General features: G+C 41.6%; 2 protein-coding genes across 2 annotated transcripts; one reads left to right on the top strand and one right to left on the bottom strand.

The window, feature by feature from the left end:
• Positions 1 to 1,097: 1,097 nt before the first annotated feature.
• On the bottom strand, positions 1,098 to 12,356 carry LOC143125807 (uncharacterized). The gene is made up of 5 exons (XM_076287553.1): positions 12,285 to 12,356; positions 2,520 to 2,867; positions 2,194 to 2,307; positions 2,040 to 2,089; positions 1,098 to 1,852 (listed from the first exon to the last, which is right to left on the bottom strand). Exons 1-5 carry the CDS (start codon positions 12,319 to 12,321, stop codon positions 1,724 to 1,726), a joined length of 678 nt encoding a protein of 225 aa, XP_076143668.1. The 5' UTR covers positions 12,322 to 12,356; the 3' UTR covers positions 1,098 to 1,723.
• A 225-nt stretch (positions 12,357 to 12,581) lies between these two features.
• On the top strand, positions 12,582 to 14,764 carry LOC143125806 (uncharacterized). The gene is made up of 6 exons (XM_076287552.1): positions 12,582 to 12,692; positions 12,880 to 13,233; positions 13,329 to 13,427; positions 13,511 to 13,621; positions 13,782 to 13,831; positions 13,971 to 14,764. The coding sequence occupies exons 1-6, from the start codon at positions 12,656 to 12,658 to the stop codon at positions 14,028 to 14,030; spliced, it is 711 nt and encodes a 236-aa protein (XP_076143667.1). The 5' UTR covers positions 12,582 to 12,655; the 3' UTR covers positions 14,031 to 14,764.
• The last annotated feature ends 7,346 nt before the right edge of the window (positions 14,765 to 22,110 follow it).

The raw sequence follows: 22,110 nt of genomic DNA, 5'->3' as shown, positions 1-22,110 counted from the left end.
TGTCTGATTGAGTGAATGTTTTTTGGAGGGGACATTTGATGTTTGTGATGTGTACAAGCCTGGCCACATGTGCCAGCCTGGCAACATGTTCTGTATATAGTTGCTTTCAGAATTTGTGAGAAAGTACTACTTTGTTCCCTATAACTTTGTCTATTTGATTAATTGTTGAGACAATTTGTTGCTCATTCTACCATTTCAGCAGTGTGACCTTACCGAACTTTACAGATATTGTGTTCTCTGGAGGGACTTGAAATCATATTTAGCATTTTGTATTGACATCGTTGATTTCTGTTTGAGAAGAGTTTTCATTTGATACCATACATGATGGGTTTATACAGTAATGTGCATCTAGTTATTTTTTATGGTCAAAAAAGGGGGCGTGGCAGATTATGTAATAAAAAAAAATGCTCAAGGGTGCATCAGATTCTGAGTCTTCACCCCCTAAACTATCAATTTATGCAAAAACATTGCATCCGTACCTTATGTCACACCTATCCTGGGGTTCTACCTGACTACTTTGTTAATATGATAATATACAGTGAATACCGGTAATATGGATTCGGGCACTAGTGTGAGAGCAAAAGTGGCTGGCGAGAAGCACAGTGTATACTGTGGCATAAAAAATGTTTGTTATACTTTACTTGACAGTATCGACATAAGAGTGACATGACATTGTCATGAATGTGTCATAAACAAGTCATAAACGTTTATGACATAACGCTTCTGTGACATTCGGTTTTTGTCTTAACAAGGGTTAGGGTTAGAGGTTAGGATTAGGGTTTATGTGTCATGTCAGTGTCATATGTTCATGACAGTGTCATGTAACTCTTATGTCGATACTGTCAAGTAAATTGTTACCAAAATGTGTGAGAGATGAAGATGTGATGTAAGGCACTAAGTGGTTAGTGTCAGGCTGAACTTCATTAGTGAAAGATTAAGCAGTTAGACTAAATCCATAGCATTGGCAAGAAAATCACTTTAAGCAGAAAAAAATAGTCAAATGAGATTACAACAGTACTGCCAGGCAACCCCACTGGTGCTGCTCCCTGCATAAAAGGAGTTTGAGTCTTTTTTTTTAGCAAACACACTTTATTCAAAATACTCATACAAATACAAAACAATTAAAAACTGAAACAATGTTCAGTTAGGCAGCTTGGGATGAAGTAGACTCCCTGTGATGTGCCACAGCCAACTACTCCCTGGTGGGTATTTACTATGCTAGTCAGTGCACATGAAACATCCATTGTGCTGTGCATGTTTGTGTGACCTTAATGTCATTTCACAGCCTGTCGAACTGACTGTAGTTGTTAGACCACAGTTTCCATGTCCAATTGGTTACACAGGCTGTCTGTTAAATGTTGTGGTAAGAGTGTAGATTTAGAAAGGTTACTTTACTGACACACAATGAAGAATTGTGTTGCCACAAAGTTGAGCCATGTAAGATTTATTGAATAAGCACTGTGTGAATATATGTGTATGTTACTACATATGATTCCCAGTGCATAGCAGTCATGAATTCACTCCCACCAATACAAATTCACAGGGCTATGCGAGTTTATGGTTAGATTATGTGTTAATATTTTACATCAAGACAGGTCCTAGATTATAATGACAGCACATGATTTATTAATGGTAACATACAATTATCATCTCACAATCATTTATGAAAAGTGACGTACAGTATTTAGGGCCACAAGTGCTCTTCTGAAGCCTTACACGATATTTAGGGCCTAGAGGACCTAACACCAGAGTAGGTGCTCTCCTGAGGTGGTCGTTTCCTCTCTATGCCACTGTTACTTTTCCCCTTTGTGAATTGTAGGGCTGCGTAGTTAAGGCCCTCTGCTTCATGGCCCTGAAGGACACAAGTGGACAACAAAACAGAGTGAGAATGTCATCTTTCTGAAAAACATATTCCACCAGTTAATCAGCGCAGTGACTGGGGTTTGAGAAGCACCGCAAGCAACATAAATGAGAATAAAAGAGAATATGTTTACAAATGCTCAACATGAACAAAAGCAACTATACATATTTTTCTTTACCTGACCCGCTGATTGCACTCTGAGAGGGTTGTGTCCTGAATGGTGGTGCACTGGTAAAATATTAAAAAAAACATGCAAACTGGTCAGTGAAAGGAACTCTGTAACTCTAATTGTTTATTACTTAATTATTTTTATGTAGTATAAATCTTATTACCTTCGCAGTCTTTACATGTTGTCCTTCTGCATCTTAAACTGGCCAGGACGATTATTACTACAATAGACAGGGCCAATGCTGCCGTCAAACCAACTATCACAGGATCCACTGAGTCTAAGAGGGAGAGCTTGTTAACATGTATGGCTTTTGGCCTACACTTGTAAGTCAGTATATATATACATATAAATGACAATTTCATTGAGCAGTTTATATTAGAGTAAAGCAGTATACAATGCATATAACTGAAATGAAGTAATTCAGTGAAATGAAGTAATACAGTGAAATAATAAAGTGTTGATATAATTTACGATAAAGACATACAGTACCTGTTTGTTTTTTATCCAGCGTTACTCTGTTCCCAAACAGTAATTTACCATATGAGGCCACAGCGCAGTAGAATGTTCCAGAATCAGATGTGTGACCCACAGGAAGTCTGTAGACACATCTCTGAGTGTGAGAACCAGACTCAGACTCACTGCTGCAGTTCTTCTGGATGTAAATACTCACAGGACGGGAAACTGCTGAAGCGAGTCTGAACCAGAACACACTCAGCTCTTCGGTTCTGGTCTCAGTAAGTACAGTGCACTCCAGGGTCATTCGGTCTTCTGGCTGAACTGGTTCTGGTACTGAGGTTTGGATCTCTGCTGTAAAGTCCAGTCTGTGATTTCTGTGATCTGCAGTCATTTGTAAATTGTTACATCCTTGTTGAAAACTGATTCACATTAAACAACTTAGATTAAAATAGACATTTCTTGTGCTAGAGGTAGGGGATGTTCAACAGCAGATGATCAACACCAAGCCAGGCGCGCGGGAACCTATTTTTGACCAGGGGTGCTGAATAACAAAAATAATGGATGTCCGACGATTCCCAACCCCCCCCCCCCCCTGACATTTCGGATTTTGACTGCTAAATAGCCTACGTCATTTTATTGCGGTGTGCGGGTGATAGCGAGACGTTTTAGAAAAGTCCTGGGCAGCCACAAATTCCAATGTTCAGCGACAGCACTCCGAGTCCACTGCGCCCACCCTAACCCCACAGAAGTGCACTTGACATCATTAGCCTATTTCAATATAGCTAAGGAAAATTACTTTTCTGATCGACAAAACCACACCAGAGATGGATAATGCCCGACGAGATGTCCATTATCAGAAATAAATGAACGACGCGGAGGCGTGAACTGTCCGACGCGAAGCGGAGGACGGTTGCTTCTGCGAAGTCCATTTATTTCTGATAATGGACGCATCGAAGGGCATTATCCCGTTTATACCATGGTCACTTAGGCCTACGAAATAAATAAATATGAAATCAATTATTAATACTAAATGAGTTTTAGAGTTAAAATTGTTCGTTTTTTCAGCTGTTTTTGCAATGCTGTGGAATGTTGATAAGTCACAGCTGAGTGGACTTACTCAGGTGTTGTAAGCAACGTCATAATAATTGTATAGGTGTAGTATATCACTTTTTAAATGACACCCTTTTCAACCTAGACCATGGTATAAGCTTTAAATAGGCTAATAATCAGGCTGCAATGATCTCGTAAATAATTTCTGAATAGCCTAAAGTATGTGTCCTAATAATTTCTATCTTAGCGACTAGGATAGTGAAATGATTTCACTAGCTATACATTTATTAGTTTCTTTCAGCTTATCCATGCTTTTTGAATGTGTAAATCGTATAGAATATGTAGGTCTATATCAACCATAGGCCTAGGCTACACTTGATCGCTATCACATAGGCTACTAGCTGAAACCACGCTACGGTTCTTACAGTAACTGACTCACGTTCACGTTGATCTCTTTTTCATCTTTTCATCTTTTCCATCAGAAACATATTTGTAAAAAGCATAGCTAGTATGATATAGAACATCGGAATATAGAATCAAAATGAACATTTTCATCAGAGAATTAGGAACAGTAGTGTAGCTCAACAAGTAGCAATGCACTCTCTGACGTGGGAGACCAGGGTTCGATGTATGGTGGACACAGACCAATGTCTACCTACAAAAAGCGTGCACAAGGCTCTGTGAATTGCATGTTAGAAAGTTTAACCTTGATGTTTTTTTTTTTATTGTATGTGTTAATGTATTATGCTCTGTTGCATGATGAAGGATGTTCTAATAAATAAACATTATGAAAGTATTCTTCACTTATGCCGTTTTTGTTGTATAGTGGATGAAATTTCATTCATCTTGATTAAAGTAAGGCGAGGCATTTAGTTCTGATAATGAATGCTTTCAAATCATCACTGCAGCAGAAACTAATTTTGTTTTTAAGTTAAGTTGTACTGTATGGTCATGTAGGAAGTTTCCTACTAGAAATTTCTTCTCTGCATTTAACCCATCCGGGGGCACACACACTCAGAGCAGTGAGCTCACTACGAGCACACCCACACTAGGAGCACACATACACACCCGGAGCAGTGGGAAGTCCTTGATTCGCCGCCCGATTCATGTGCTGGCCACAAAAGGAAGTTACACCTCTGTAACCACAGCCAAACAGAAATATCAGAACCCACACACTGTATGTGGGGCATGTGCATATGCCAGTCCATTTTAATTTTTGGACGATGACATCACCAAAGACAGGTTCCCGTTGGTTAATGTCAAGTGCATTTGACTAAAAGAGAACAGGTTAGAGTATTCACACTGCCTCCATTAGATGTGTGGTTTGATTCACATTGCAACTGTGAGTCAAAATAGATCATTTTTCATGCAAGAGAAATGTTCGATGGCAGAATTGTCAGCTATATGACAAAAATAATCACGTAAAACTGAGTAAAACTGTGCCTCAAATAGGCTATTTGTTGTGAATACTAATATCGTTGTAAAGCAGCTGTCAACTTTATAACTATTTGTACATATTGAGATGCATATGGAATGGATGACTGGATCACCACAGAGGTGGTTTACAACATCAAGACCTTTAAGGGAGTGCTACCTGGTGGGGAGTGGTATTTGCTAGGCACAAGGAATATTTTGGGCGGACAGGGGTCATTCAACACCAAATCCCAACTGGCACAGCATCTCCCAGCCGGGAACAGTATCAGCCGGTACCACCCAGCCTTTACCCTTAACTTCGCAGTCTATTGAAGAACATGTTGGAGAGTGGGGTAAACAGGGTGAGTGCCAGCCCATTGTGCTGGTGAAGAAAAAAGATGGTTACTGGCGCTTTGTGTGGATTACCAAAAACTCAATGCTGTGAAGGATCACTGACTTTTTTGCAGAAGGCTGCACGGTATTCCACACATAGCCACACTTATTCAGTGGCTACTGGCAGGTTGAAGTTGACCCAAGGGACAGAGAGAAGACTGTTTTACGACCCCTATGGGATTGTATGAGTTTGATCGTATGCCCTATGGGTTATGTAATGCCCCTCTACCTTCCAGTGGCTAATGCAGCATTGCCTGGGGATCAATGAATTGTTACATATTTATTTAGATGACAGCCACCTGCGGGACGTAAAGGATGTGTTCCAGTGTCTGCTGCATGGAGATGGGGCTGAAGTAACAACCTAAGAAATGCTATTTATTCCAATGGCAACATGGTCAGCCAGGAGGGGGTAGCAATGGACCCAGCAAAGCCTGCAGTGGTGGAGCAGTGGAAAGCCCCCAGCACCATCCATTACACTCCTTCCTTGACTTTATTGGGTATTACTGCCGGTTTGTCCAAGACTTCACAAAGATCCTAGCACCACTAATGTAGGGAAGGATACCCCAGTAGTGTGGAGTGCAGACTGTGAACAGATTTTCTGCCAGTTGAAGAGTGTCCTGGTGACTGGTGCCCCAATTCCAGCATATGCAGATTTTGCCTTCCCCATTCGCAAAATCCCTCCCCATTCGCAAAATGTACATGGATGCTAGCTTGGATGGTCTAGGCACTGTCTTGTCACAGGTGCAGGAAGGTCAAGAAAGGGTAATTGCGTTTGCTAGCCAATGCTTGCACCCTACAGAGAAAAATGATGTGGTGGGCCACTATCGATGCATATACGGACAATAACTATCTGGTCCAATTGCAGTCAGCATGGCTCAGGGCTGTAGAGCAACGATGGGTGTCTCAGTTGGCCGATTACAATTATACCATAAGATGGGAGCCTGGGAGAGTTAACCAAAAATGCTGATATTCTGTCCAGGTTGCTCGGCGAGCAGGTGGTGATTGTATGTTGACTAGACAGAGAAAAGGTGGTTCAACGTGAGGCGGAAGAAAGCTGGGCACACAAACAAGGATGGGACAAGGCGCTCTATGACCGAAGGACCTGAGCACCAGATCTTCTTCCAGGCGAGCGTGTGTTGCTGAAACACTTCCCGTGGTGGGCCCAAGGCAAGCTGGGTTCCTGTTTTCTCCCCACACCCTTCTCTGTGGTAGAAAGGGTACACCCTGACAGTGGAAACAGTCTGCACTTACAAGTACCTGGGGGTACATCTGGACAATAAACTTGACTGGTCTGCTAACTCACAAGCACTCTACAAGAAGGGTCAGAGCAGGCTTTACTTTCTGAGGAAGCTGAGATCCTTCAATGTATGCAACAGACTCCTGCAGATGTTCTACCAGTCTGTCATGGCCAGTGTGCTTTCCTATGCTGTGGCATGCTGGGGAGGCAGCATCAGGAAGAGAGATGCTGGACGCCTTGACAGGCTGGTGAGGAAAGCTGGGTCTGTTGTTGGCACAGAACTGGAGGCTCTCACTACCACTGCTGAGAAGAGGACACTGAGCAGACTTGACTCTATAATGGACAATTACAATCACCCCCTGAACCCAGTCTTTGACAACCAGAGAAGCGTATTCAGCTACAGATTCCGTGCCATCCCATGCAAGACAGACAGGCTACGGAGGTCCTTTGTCCCCAGGGCCATCCAGTTGTTCAACACCACACAGAAGGACACCCAGAAAGAGATCATCATAGGTGACTGGACTGCATAATCAACCTTCCCACACCTGCACGCTCATCTGCACTTTTTTTTCCTGCTGCTGATACACCAACTCCACCCCCACTGTGTGTGTGTGTGTGTGTGTGTGTGTGTGTGTGTGTGTGTGTGTGTGTGCGTGTGTGGGAGTGTGTGTGTTCACCCCGATTTCTTCCTGGACTATGCATAGTGACACTTTGAGACACCTGGACACTTTGAACACTTTTTCCACTTTTTCCAGACTCTTTTTAGCTGCTCTTTGCTATGTACCACTGAGCTGTGGCACATGTGATGAACCACTTTTTTCTTCTCATCACAACCACAGCTGTGTGTGTGTGTGTGCTGTGTGTGTGTGTGTGTGAGAGATCTAACTTTGGCTAGATGTATGTAAGTGTGTGCTGTATGGTGAATATATGTGCAATGATGTGTGTAATGTCTGTGTGTTTGTTTATTCTGTATGTATGTATGCTACTGGACACCTTAATTTCCCTCGGGATTAATAAATGATACTCTACTCTACTCTCTCTACCTGTGTACATCATTAGGCTGGAGAAGAGAGTAGGCCCCACCAGAAAAGCACACAGCAATAACTTGAGGCCTGTGAAATTCCCTCAAGAGCACCAGCAGAACAGCAAATACCTCCAGGTCAGGTCCCTGGCCAGCCTAGCATGGACAGAGGCCAGAGGAGGACCTACTGGCCATTGACATTCTATGCCCAAAACGTGTTAATTGTTTGAATTACCCGCGACCCTGACCCCTTGCCTTTTGCTGTCTGAGGTGCACTGGCTGCCGGTTCTGGGTTGCTTACGACTGCGTCACTGGGAATTCCAGGGAATTCCCTATTGTCACACGGAGGCGCGGCCAATGATGTCACACCATCTGTTTCCTTACCAGGAAGTTTAAATTGGAGCTACAGACTACTTGTTCTTCCCTACCACAAAACAGATCACCTCGGATTGAATTTTGAGAACTGTTGTACTTTTTAACACTAGGGGCCCTATCATGACATTCTAAAGTGCATCGTCATTTGTCAAAAGTCTATTCAAATTTAGTAGGATGTCCAGTTCACACTGGGAGGGGTTTCGTTATCAAAAGTGGAGCGCATGGCGCAACAAGGTGTTCCTAGGTTTTGTAATCAGTCATATGGGTGTGTTTGGGGCGTAACATCATTTTAAACCAATGAGAATGACATCTGTCATTCCCTTTAACGGCGCAACGCGCGTTATGTCAAATAAATGCATCGGTATTTTGGCATTCAACGGCGCATTTGAAGGAGGCTGTTTGCGAGACCGTATGGAATAGTCATTCTTAAACCATGCTTTACTAAAACCTAGCATAGCCTTCACGCATTTGCACTCGTTTATTATTTGAACTCATTGGCAAAGTGAAACTAACTTCACCAAGGAGTCAGTCAACGACAAGACAGTTATATGCAGTTACTTTCACTATTGACTGACAATGGGTTACCACCGAAAACATAGGCTGGAAAAAGCAACACTTACCCTAATGTTGCTCAAATGACTGAATAAAACAACATTTATCCTGCAGAGGAGTTGCTTATATCTCATGACAGTGCGTCTTCAGTTGTGCTCCATAGTGTCTCTCGCCTCTCCCCTAATCACTTTTAACCGTCATTACCAATTTGCAAATGATGGTGAATAACTACTCATCATGAGATGTACAGTATTTCGTAATATCTTTATTCTAATTATGTTTCCCATTGTAATCGTGCAATTTGTAATGCTTTGCATGAACGTGCGCTGGTGTGCGTTCATGAATGATAGAAGGATGGTGCGTGCACCTGCCAATATGACTGTTGACATGCGCTCTTAAAATAGTATATGAACAACTCGCCAGTGACTTCTGACCAGGTTTAGGTGGTGTATGATAGCGATTTTTAGACAAGGCGCCAGGCCCCTCCCTAGGTTGTTAATTGCCACACCCCTGGTCGCAATGTTTAAAAAATAAACGTGCAAAATACCGAATTAAGCTTTGCGCGGGTGAATAACGAGCTTTACGCCATGCGCTGGAGCCCAAAATACAGCCCTAGATCTGTTGTGAGGTTCTGTGTCTTGGCCATCGGTGAACATTTATGAGAAGGAGTGTCTGAATTGACAAGGCTGACACATGCATACATCTATCACTTCCTGTAGCCTAAATTCCATACGGAAGTCAAACTCATGCTTTAGAAATTAATGAAATTAAATGAAATAAATAAACTTTATATAAATACCAATAGCAGCACTGTTTGCCCAAAAACATAATGATATTCCCGTACCGACCAATCGCAAACCGGTAATAATATAATCCCGGTCGTCGATACCCATCCTTAGTTGTGAGAAGCGAGAATTAGCAAGAAACACAAAATGCTTGAAATATTCTGGACATACACACGTCCCCCTCAAGAAGCCGTCCCGCACCACCAGACTCACCAACAGCTTCATACACCAGGCTGTTAGGATGCTGAACTCTCTCCACCCTCTCCCCCCTCCACCCTCAGCCACATAACATCCTGGACTTTTGGACCCACAATGGCTGCCTTGCACTACTCCACTTGCACTACTCCACTTGTACACTTGCACACTTTGCAACTTGTCCTGTGTCCTGAAAACACTTCTGAACACACTTCTGCTGCTCTTACATAACTTGCACCACTATGCCACTTGCATACTTAGGTCAAACAGAACTACCTCAGCCATTTATTGGCCTGACTTTTGCACTATTATATTGACTGTCTACTGTATGCACAATTGCACAATTTCAACCCATTTTTTGCTGCTCTTATTTCTTCATTGTATGTGCCTTCTTATTTACTTTTTATATTGTTTAATTGAATGTTATGTTTGTCTGTGGACCAAATTGGTAAAATGTCTTGTCTCCACCGTGGGATAGTGGGAAACGTAATTTCGATCTCTTTGTATGTCTTGACATGTGAAGAAATTGACAATAAAGCAGACTTTGACTTTGACTTTGAAGAGGTTAGCCATGCTGGCTAGTTATAAGAACAAGCAGCGATGGCTTCATTCTTTAGATGTTCATCATGGCAGAGCCAGTGAAAAGACCAAAGAGACAGTTGTGAAATATGCACCCGAAAGCTGTAGGGGAATTACAGAGCAGGCCTTATTTATGAAAATAAGATAGAGCTTTCTATTGTATCATTCTTTAATTTAAGATCGTTTGGTGTCTGTGTGTGCTGTGCTCACTGCTCCTAGTTAGTGTGTGTGTGTGTGTGTGTGTGTGTGTGTGTGTGTGTGTGTGTGTGCGCGCGCGTGCGCGCATGTTACTGCTTCAGAAAGGGTTTGTGTCAGTAGCATGTGTCAGCAGCAGAGTTGGTGAACCTGAACCTGAAGTGTGTTTCTCTCTGCACACCCATACACTGGCGTAGCACAATCACTTTTTACCCTCCGCAATAGAATATCAATTGGACACTGATTTGTTGTTTTAGGGGTATATTGTTGTTTTAGGGGTAGATCCCTAGCCTGGCGGGCCATCCTATATCATTGAAATGTATAGTCTGGAATCGAACCATTCACCTCGCTTAATCCAAGGGGCGGGCAGAGAATTGTCTTTCAAACTGCCTAGGCATGCAATAGGCCAGCGCTACGACCATATCCGTATCCGGTCGGCAAAACGGCAAATACATCCTTCTTCGAAAGGAATGACTTAAGTGCATTGTGTTGCTCAACTTTCAAAGAAAAGCACAAGTCCAACTCCTCCAAAGTTGACGCCAACGCCGATTCAAACAACCGCTCTTCGTTCGCCATAGCCACCTTCCTTGTTGTTCACCGTCGCAGGACTGTCATTATCCTGTTAAGCCCGCCTTAAGACTCTAACAAAATAGAGCGCTGTGATTGGATGACGTCCACGGCGTCAGCCAATAGAAATCCCTATGGTTTGATACTAGACGTACAGGCTGAGCAAATTAATTTGCCGCCGCTAGGGTGCGTCTAGATTTCTAGGCTAGTAGATCCCCACAGTGTGTGTAAAAGTAATTGTTTTGCCCGCCCCCGCCTCCTTTGAGGACAGTCTGGGTACTACACCACCAAGTTGTGGTTGGTCTCTACAGTTGTCATGTAGGAGGCCAGTCCCCTTTTTGTTATACTATATTGTACCATGTTGTTTTACTATATTGGGCTCCGATTTTACTGCATTGTGTGCCCAATTAAGTATATTGTGTTTGTTTTACTAAATTGTCCGCTAGTTTTAATAGTACATTTCTAGTAAATACTGCACTCATTTTAGAGTAGGAGTGGGACAATGGTTACATTCACATAAATAAGACATTTACATTTAAAACTAAATGCCTTGTCATTCAGCAGCACTGTTTCTGCACATGGGAATCCCAGCAGTTATTTTTGGGATACTGTCATGGTAAAAAGTGAATCCTTCTGTAACCCTCATTGACCATGACCATGACCATGACCATGACCACTACCACTATCACCATTGCACTACCACCATGACACTCATTCGCACAGAGCACCTTAGAGCACCTTACCATATCTTAACTATGCACAGAGAATCACAGGCTCAGTCCCTGCCTCAGTCATTGCAAGCGCCTCTGATTGATTAATCACCACTATGTGGATACTGTTTCTAGAATGACTTAGATTAAGTGTTAGTTAGTATAATTTGTATTTTTGTAATTTGTATTTTAGTATATTTTTATATATTGCATTAAGTGTTAGTTATATAATTTGTATTTTAGTATATTTAGCATTCTTTATCTTCTACTGTCCTTATTGCTTAGTTGTGTTTTTATATTATATACTTTATTACTCTTTCTGATGTTAAAGAATGTGGTTGTGTTGTATGTATGCTGCTGAGACCTTGAATTTCCCCTGGGGATCAATAAAGTATCTACCTATCTATCTATCTATTAATTTCACCCGCTTAAAGTGAATAGTCCCTCACTTTAGCTACACTAGTATTAGTAGTGTGGGTATTGTCAGACACTCCCAACAGTAAGTCCCTCCTCCTAAGGAGAAACAATACTTTTTTCCCTTCTTTTCACTTTCCCACACCCACACCATCCACCAGATACAACGATTTCCCAAAAATATTTGATAAGATTCATGTCAAATAGTCACTTACAGTAGATTAAACACAGAACTCATAGAATAAACTACAAGTTGTGATTGACACCTTGAAAATTTCCAAGAAGAGCTGTTTCGGTTTATTTTGAACTTACCCTGCCTGTTTTTTGTCCACCCCCGAGTGCCGTGCATGCATCAATGTGGATTTGAAGTGTGAAGTGAAGTGTGTGAAATGAAGTCAGGAAGCAGGAGCTGTTAACAGCAGCATGTCACTGGGTACAAGTCATCTTTTGTGACTCTGTATGTGTATGACTGGGAGGCTGGATCTACTGCTTAATCACTGACATCACACGTTTGTCCCTTCACTGATTGGTTGGAAAATTTAACAGGAAGTAATATTTCTTTTTTTGCTCAACTATTTAAGTCTTTCCTCAAGTCTGGGGTCATTTGAAACTGAGAGTCTGGCTGTGGATGTTAACATTAAATATAACTGGTCTTGTGATCTTCAATATTTATTGAAAGGGACATGTTTTGGATTTTTGTATTCGCTCATCTAAAAATGTGTAAGTTCAAATTACTATCTATTTTGTTTTACTATCTGTATTTGTATTCATTTCAAATTGACAGGCTTTTTATTATTGTTCATATTATTTGTAATTTATTTTTGGTTTTAATGGAATAGTGTATATGGAAAATGTATATGTGCACTTTTAACCATCACATTACTGTGTATACTTTTCACTTCTCTAGACGCAACATCTGAAGTTGTCCAATTAAGTGAACTTATAGAAGCTGATGCTGGAGATACAGTGACTTTGGCATGTTTTTACTCTTCGAAATACAATGAAGAAACAAAGCACTGGTACCGGCAAATACTAGGACTAAAGCCTCATGCAATGGTTAGACATCGGAGAGGCAATGAGGCATGGAATCATCCGTTTACTGAAGACTTTAAAAGAGGACGTATGACAACACAGCAATCTGAGGGATCATTTAATCTGACCATCAGAAACATTACATCATCTGATGAAGCAACATATTACTGCACATACACAGTTTTTGAGGAAATTAAATTTGGAAATGGAACATTCTTGGCAATCACAGGTAAGGCATGTGGGCTACAGAGATACATCCTGACCCCTCAGCTTATGTGAAGAGTACATTTCACCTTGAAATAATGACCTCCCCTGAATTCATAGGACCCAGAAAGTCATATGAGCATGCAGCATTCTTTTGTGCGGTCACCAACAGTTGGTGTGGACAAATAAGCAATGGAAACACATCTGATTTGAATAAAGGTATTTTTCTCATCAAATATGATTAACAGATGACATCTCAAAAATGTGTATTTACATACATGTTTTGTTTTTTTTTTCAACAGAGAAAACCGTTGATCCTGTTGTGTATGGATTGGCTGTTGCACTGGGACTAAGTGTATTGCTTATATTTTACTTGTTGTATTTACATTCCAAGGAGCACAGCACTGGTGATGGTAACAGCATTTTACATCAGTAGTTCCTGTACGGCAGAGTCTTACACTCATGTTTCCTCTGCCAAATGTAATCCAGTAGATTACACAAAACAATGTGTAAACTACGGAAAATGATGATTTGGGAGTTTCGGACATAAGTTTGATATTGTTGTTTCAACAGGGTGGCTTTCTCTGGGACAGACATCTTCGATGACAGAATTGTCAACTCAGTTAGTTATGCCTAAACTGTCCATTAAAACATGCCTTTCTTTAATTTTAACATGTAATATGATGCAGATATACATAGTGAATACTGATATATGGTAAAGCTGTCCACTTTATACCTATCTTTACATATATACATATTTAGATGCATATGGATGACTGGATCACCACAACGGTGGTTTACAACATCAAGACCTTTAAGTAATGAAGAACACGGAGGTAGTGCCATGCAGTTCTTCCATGACTTGTCCTTGTGATCCAGGATTCAATGAGCCAGTCGGAATAGACGGTATCCTCAAATGGATCAACATATCTCCTTACATGCTTCATTTTGCATTTCTTATTTCTAATTTCAAGACACAGACTTTCAGCATTAGTCTGCTTCCTGTAAAGCATGTGTAATAATTAGCTAGACTAACAGGCAGGCTCCTGCTTCTGTCTGTCCTCTACTGTATTCAGCATTGATGCCTATAGCTGCTGTTTAATATAGAGCTGCATTCAGCATTGATGCCTATAGCTGCTGTTTAATATAGAGCTGTATTCAGCATTGATGCCTATGTTTAATATAGAGCTGTGTTCAGCATTGATGCCTATGTTTAATATAGAGCTGTGTTCAGCATTGATGCCTATAGCTGTTGTTTAATATAGAGCTGTATTCAGCATTGATGCCTAGCTGCTGTTTAACATAGAGCTGTATTCAGCATTGATGTATATCTGCTGTTTAATATAGAGCTGTATTTAGCATTGATGCCTATAGCTGCTGTTTAATATAGAGCTCAAGGGTTTGTAATTGTGAAATGATAGATTATTTAATACCTTGACTGATGGGTCAGAATCAAATTACATGAGTTTGCAACTGTTTAGCAATTATGAATTGTCCAGTTTTTTTTCTTTGGTTCCTTTTTGGATTTTTAGTTTGTTTATGTAGTGTATACTATATTCAACCATTAAAGTGGAAAAAACTGATACGTTTCATGGTTTCATTGAACTTAAAGACCAAGGGGCCTATTTTAACAGTCTAATGCAAAGTCTGAAGTGTCTTGTGCATGATCGTTTAAGGGGTGTCTAAGAAATTACAACCCTTTTGAACTATTCAATTTAATAGTCAAGGGTGTGTTTTGGGCATAACATCCAGTAAACAAATGAGAGTGACATCTGCCATTCCCTTTAAGAGCAAGGAGCACAAAATCAAACAGTGTGTTGGTATTTTGACGATGAGTGAATGCATCTTTGCAGAAGGAATCTGCTTGCCCGTGAGATTGTGTAAGCAACAGCAGGATTCCACTAAAGCCTACTTTGCTAAAACGTGTGTGTGTTACAAACAGTATAGCCTACACGCATAGCCTGCACTCGAAGGCAACGAAAAAACAAAATCTTACACTTAGTTATTTACTTTCACCATAGTCATGTCTTCTAGGGTTATGAAACATGAAGGGTAAATTTAATAGCCTGGCGGGCCATCCTATATCATTGAAATGTATAGTCTGGAATCGAACCATTCACCTCGCTTAATCCAAGGGGCGGGCAGAGAATTGTCTTTCAAACTGCCTAGGCATGCAATAGGCCAGCGCTACGACCATATCCGTATCCGGTCGGCAAAACGGCAAATACATCCTTCTTCGAAAGGAATTACTTAAGTGCATTGTGTTGCTCTACTTTCAAAGAAAAGCACAAGTCCAACTCCTCCAAAGTTGACGCCAACGCCGATTCAAACAACCGCTCTTAGTTCGCCATAGCCACCTTCCTTGTTGTTCACCGTCGCAGGACTGTCGTTATCCTGTTAAGCCCGCCTTAAGACTCTCTAACAAAATAGAGCGCTGTGATTGGATGAGGTCCACGGCCTCAGCCAATAGAAATTCCTATGGTTTGATACTAGACGTACAGGCTGAGCAAATTAATTTGCCGCCGCTAGGGTGCGTCTAGATTTCTAGGCTATAAATTTAAGGTATTTATTTACAAAAAATAGAATAACAGCAAATATAAGAATGAATGATAACTATCGTAAAAGCACCAACTACCGCCCCTTTCATTTGAAATTTTTTAATACTTCAAAATAACATTTGAAAAATTAATCTTAAATTTTTCAGTATCCAGGTGTGTAGATTTGAACCAAATCTAGTTTGGTTCTTACCAGGGCTTTTACTGCCTGAAATATCCGCTCAGAGTTTAGTGCTGGGCTGGTGGGTGCCTATTTCCGCCCTATCACACGACACATGAATGGTTAGACTGAGAATTCTCGTTGCAAATCAAAATTCCACTGGAGTTCCGGATTGTACACGCAACCTTTATTACACTGTTTACAGCTCTTTGAGTCAAGGTAAAAATGTAATTTTTGGTACATACTGTAGCTAATTTAGATACACGTATGGTGTGGGTGCTTGCGTTTCTTTAGGAATCCGCCATCTTGGTTTGTATATAAATTAATATTAAGTGACACATACTCGTAAGAGAGCAGAAATAGGGAACGGGCGGTAATAGGTGGCGTTCCTATAAGTCTGCTAAACACAAGGCTAAACACAAGTCCAAACACAAGGTCTCATATGCAGGCCTAGGCAATATCAGTGTTACGAGGTGGTGAGGCCAGCTCTTCATTGTCTAGGGTATATTACTATAAGCACTAAAAGCCTCCTGCAATTCACAACGTAAGAGAGTAACTGAAACCCCACAACGGCTAATCCTATCCACTAGCCCTATGTGATGGAAATGCGTGGAAGTTCGATCTAGCGTGTGGATGCGTGTGTGCGTGTCAGCTTGGCAGAGCCCAGTGAGAGGCACTTACCTGTGGCTCCCACAGCCCGGTAGCCTGACGAGCCAGACCCACATTAATTAAAATGTAGGGTCTGGGCACTCACCATTCGCAGTGCTCAGTCCGAGGAGCGGGATAATCGGTTGTCTTTCAAATTCCCTCTGCACACAATAGGACAGCGCTGAGTCCCATGCGTTTTCCCACCAGCGGAGCTAGTTGGCTAGTTCAAACTTTTGCCAACTTAAAACAAGCTTAACTCGTGTCACACTGTTGGCCAACAGGAACATCCATTCCAGCAGGGAATTCAAGCCAACCCGTTGCAGCCATCAATCATTATGTTAAGCCCGCCTAACGACTCTATACACGATTTGATTGGCCTGATAGAAGTTTAATTTTTCGAGCTCACAAGCCAACGGAGAGTTGCTAGACTAGCCCTGGAAGCAAATGTAATTTGCTGCCGCTAGGGTGCGTCTAGATTTCTAGGCTAACAGCCCGGTGGATCTATGACCAAACATGTGCTACGGCCAGCACAAGCATCAGGTTCTTTGTTTTCTTTTTGGTGACAATCCAAAATTGTTAACCAAAGTGAGGGGACTCCAGTTTGCCTTTAGCTCCTAAGGCAAACAAAGACAGGCCTACCCAAAAACCAAATCATCCAGCCTCCCAGCGCAGCCACAGGTAATGATATCACTGAAACCCCGCCTGTCAGTCAGTGCTCTCGCTACCATGTGACCTAACATATCTTAACATTCTTCCCCCTTTCAAAAAAAACACCAATCATTTTCTCATTTTATACCGTTTTTTACTCTCTTTTCATAAATCTTTTGTGGTTTTTTTTTCCTTTTTCTGATTTTCTTTACACATAAAATGTTCCCTAAAACGAGAACTAAAATAAAACGTGGGAAACCTTTAGGAAAGTCATCTTTGTAATGAGTCAACACCACAATGCAACGCTTCAAGTAACCGCAAAATTCCAAAACACAGTTCCCGTCTGGTGCGCTTTATTGGGGACCTGCCATTTACTACTGAAAGGTGGCTGCAGAACACCCAACTGGAGAAACCAATGGATGTGCAGACAATCAAGGCAGGTGCAAATAATCAAGATGCCCAGTGGGCCATTATCCAACAGAAGTGGCTGCAAAACAAAACTCCATCGGAAACACCGACAGGTTGATGGATACCACCCGTATACACAACCATAGTTACAGCAAGTCCCCCAAAATCCCAAAGTACCAAAAGGGTCTGAGACCAAACACACCCAGACCTGGTTAGTTTTTGTAGGAATCTGACACCGGTCACTATAGAGTGTGTAGAAAGGGTATTTAGCAACACCTCTGTGGCCACCCCTCATAACCACACGTCAGGGCCCAAACATGCACCATAATTGACAGATTTCCTCTGACACACTGTAACAAATGGTTCCTTATTCAACCTACCCTCTGCTTGCTCATCACAATACCCCCTTAATTTTAAGTTCCCTAGAACTGCCTCAACAAACACACTGCATTAAGCCTGGGGTGTCGTGATCCTCAACCCTATAGATGGCAGCAACTGGCATGACTGAGGTACAAATATTTAAAAGAGCACCAGGTGTGGCCCTGGCTGTGGCGCAACTGGATGGGGCTCCTGCACCGTACGCCGACGACCCGGGTTCAATTCCCGCCCCGTGGTCCTTTCCAGATCCCACCCTGACTCTCTCTCCCATTCACTTCCTGTCATTCTCCACTATCCTATCCGCAATAAAGGCATAAAAGCCCAAAAAATATACTTAAAAAAAGAGCACCAGGTGTTTCCCCACCATCTATGGGTCCAGATGCTATGGGATCCTCAAAACAGAAATTATTTTTCAACAAGCTGATAGCCTGAAAATCTTCAGCACCAATGTCATCCTCAAACCCTGAGAGCAGAACCATCTCTTGGTCTAATTGATCAAACATGACAGCCAGAAAACTGTCAGCCAGGTTTACCTCAGCACATGAGGCCAAAGTTATCTGTGGTCTGTTTTTCGGCAGAAACAGAACCAACCTCCTTCAAGGAAACATCTTGAGCGAACACAGGCAGGAAACCGCCAGTCAGACTCACCTCTTCTTCCTCAACACATCTGGCCTCCTGACCACCAGGATCCAGGACGTCATCAGGTTTAACGGATACTGCTCTAGTATATGGCAAAAGAGATAAGGTACACCCCCCAAGTAACCCCACCTCACTGAAGCCCACCATGATCACTCAAGAAGAAACAAAAGGCCAACTACAAAGCTACAATAAGCAGACCAGTCAAATACAAAACTCAATAGAATAGCTACCTATTCCTCTGAGCACATCAGAAGTCACTACAAAGATGTACCGCAGAGCGGTACAAAATATGACCGCCGCCCAGTCCAGCACATTTTTTCCGCAAAAATAAATCACGCTGAAAGGCCTATATGATTCTAACTGTCTCACTAAATTGCATTATCCACACTCAATTCTCACTGGTATCTGCTAGACAACAAGTACCAAAACATGATTAGTTCATAGATTTCACATGTAAAATTCATTTTATACAACCCCACCCCCATCTTGCCTGTTCATAATTCTGAGAAATTCTTGAATTGTGTGCGTGTACACATTTATGGTTATGTGTGTGTGTGTGTGTGTGTGTGTGTGTGCGTGCTTGTGTGTTTGCCTGCATATGTGTGTTTGTGCATGTGCATGCATGCGTACATATGTCTACTGTGTGAGTATGTGTTATACGTATGATTACTGTGAATGTATGTATGTGCGTGTGTATCTGTTTATGCACATGTGTGCACATGGAATGGGTTAACATGACCCCTGGAGGCAAACATACGGAAAAAATTGGTCATCCTAGGCCCTACGGTTCTCAAGATATTCACAGAAAACTGTGTCTGCCCTACCCTCCTTTCGGGGGGTTCAGTCCAGCGGGGGGAAAAAACGATGGTTCTATGCTATCCATGTGAGGTTACATGCCCACCAAGTTTCGTGTACCCCGGTCTTTCAGTGTCCCGGGAATCCTTGTTGGTGTACGGTCACTAAATGTAAACATAAATTATTTTATTGTAAGGCCCCCCATGAACGGAAGTTCACAAAACTTGGCATGCATTCGGAGGGTGTCATAATGATCCTACACTTTCAATTTCGTGCAGTTTTGACCATGTCAGACAGAGATATTGTGATGAAAACCTCATTTTTTGCTTTTTAATTTTTAACTAGGTGGCGCTATACATGAAATAAGTGGTAATGGGATGGGTTGACATGCCCCCTTAAGACCAACATACAAAAAAAAGGTGGACCTCCTAGGCCCTACGGTTCTCGAGATATTCACAGAAAACTGTCTCCGGCCACCTACAGGCCAGTTGGTGTATAGTAACATAAATTAATTTATTGTGTGGCCCCCCATGAACGGAATTCCACGAAACTTGGCGTGCATTCAGAGGGTGTCATAATGATCTTACACTTCCAATTTCGTGCAGTTTTGACTATGTTAGGTCACAGATACCTGCGATTACAATACCTCATTTTTACTTTTTTTTGTTTAACTAGGTGGCGCTATACATGAAATGAGTGGTTATGGAATGGGTTGACATGGCCCCTTGAGATCAACATACAAAAAAAAATGGTCCTCCTAAACCCTACGGTTCTCGAGATATTCACAGAAAACTGTGTCTGCCCTACCCTCCTTTCGGGGGGTCCAGTCCAGCGGGGGGGGGGGGGGCTAGAGATCAAAACAAAAAATGATGGTTCCATGCTATCCATGTGGGGTTACATGCCCACCAAGTTTCGTGTACCCCGGTCTTTCAGTGTCCCGGGAATCCTTGACGGAAATTTGGACATGCGAAAAAGAAAAAAAAAAAATTTGACTAAACCTATATGACCGCCGCTTCGCTGCGCGGTGGTCATAATAAGCCCACTGCCTACTGAACTTAATGAGCTGCCCTCACCAGCCCAAACAGATTGTAAAGTTGTCTGAATTCTCCAAAATTGCAGCTTTCCAAATGGCGCTATGGCAACTTTACTATAGGTCACCCAGCCTCCTAGCGCAGGTGTGCCTTTACCAATCAGCCACAGGTAATGACATCACTGAAGCCCCGTCTGTCAGTCAGTGCTCTCCCTACCATGTGACCTAACCTATCCTAACATTCAGCCTTCTCTGAGTCTCTCACGGAGCAGGAGCAATGGTAACAGCATAGCTGGATTGCATGGCTTGTGCTGAGCAGCGGAGCAATGCGTATCTTGGCAGTGTCCGATGTGCGTTTCCCCTCAGCGTGACATAACAAGGCCCTTTTGAACTTGAGCTAGGTAGTACCAATTGTTTTCATACCGACAGTACTAGGTGACTTTAAGAAACAGAGATCTATGTGAAATATTGAATATTTGCATAGTTTTGGTGCAGTGCTTTCATTGCTAACCCATGTGCTGACTATTTCGTATTGGAGAGATACGATCATACACGATTTTCAAAGACTCTTATATGTGATTCCCATTAGACTCAAAACCCGCTGTAATTGTCTGTCATTGTCTGCCCCAAGAGGGTTATTTGGAAGAAAAATTAAAAATAGGGCTGTCAAAATAATTGATTAATTTCGATTAATTAATTTGAGAAAAAATAACTGATTAAAAAAATTAGTGCAGATTAATCGATTCTTCTAGTCAGTAAAAATTAGACTGTAAAATGAAGGAGAGAGAAGAAAACGTGCTGCCTGGATCATTGATTGGAACATTTACTTTTAAAAAACGGCCTGATGGTGTTGATAAAAAATAAAGTGTTGAAAATAAAGTCCTCTGCAATGTCTGCAGCAAGGAATTTGCATATCACCGGAGTTCATCAACTCTATAGTCGCACATCAATGCAAAGAAATAAGTGTTGACATTGAGGGGAGTGTTAATTTATTTTCATTGTATCCCCTACAGTAGGTTATATCTGAGGCCTGAAATGCCTTGTATGTGAAGAAAAAAAAAACTTATACCTGAAGCACTTTTGAATTTATTTCCTCAGCATATTTGGTCATATCATAGATTATTATGGCAATTATTTGACAAGTGAAAATAATAATAAAAGAGTTTTTGAACTTTAATGTCACTAATGCTGATTAATCAATGATTCATTTTAATTTAATTATTTAAAATACTTTCACAGCAAAAATTACATATGTGATTAATTTAGATTAATTAATCACAGAGTATGTAATTAATTAGATTATTTTTTTTAATCGATTGACAGCCCTAATTAAAAAGTGTCTGCATGAAATAAAAAAAATCCTCAGCATCAAGGCAGCAGTTAACTGTGTTAGTCCCCACTAAATTGAGGATGCGGGCAGCACACAGCACCCATTCAGAGTTGTTTAATGGGTGTTTGTAGGCCACTGTACCTACATGTTTGCAGAATTATCATGGTTAGGTTAGGTTCTTTATTGTCCCAATCTTTTTCACACATCAGAAGTTTCAAAGAAGCATCTAAACATGAGGAGCTAAACATGAGGTGACATTAGGGATGCATAATATATCGTCGGCCGATATATTATTTGCCGATAAGTGAAAC

Source organism: Alosa pseudoharengus, unplaced genomic scaffold, assembly GCF_046254945.1.
Source record: "Alosa pseudoharengus isolate Yale_2024_CS ecotype anadromous, Long Island Sound unplaced genomic scaffold, YU_APseudo_1.1 YU_APseudo_1.1_scf_16, whole genome shotgun sequence".
Lineage (NCBI taxonomy): Eukaryota > Metazoa > Chordata > Actinopteri > Clupeiformes > Clupeidae > Alosa > Alosa pseudoharengus.
The sequence above is the reverse complement of the archived record's forward strand: the minus strand, read 5'-3'. Positions and strand labels throughout refer to the sequence as shown.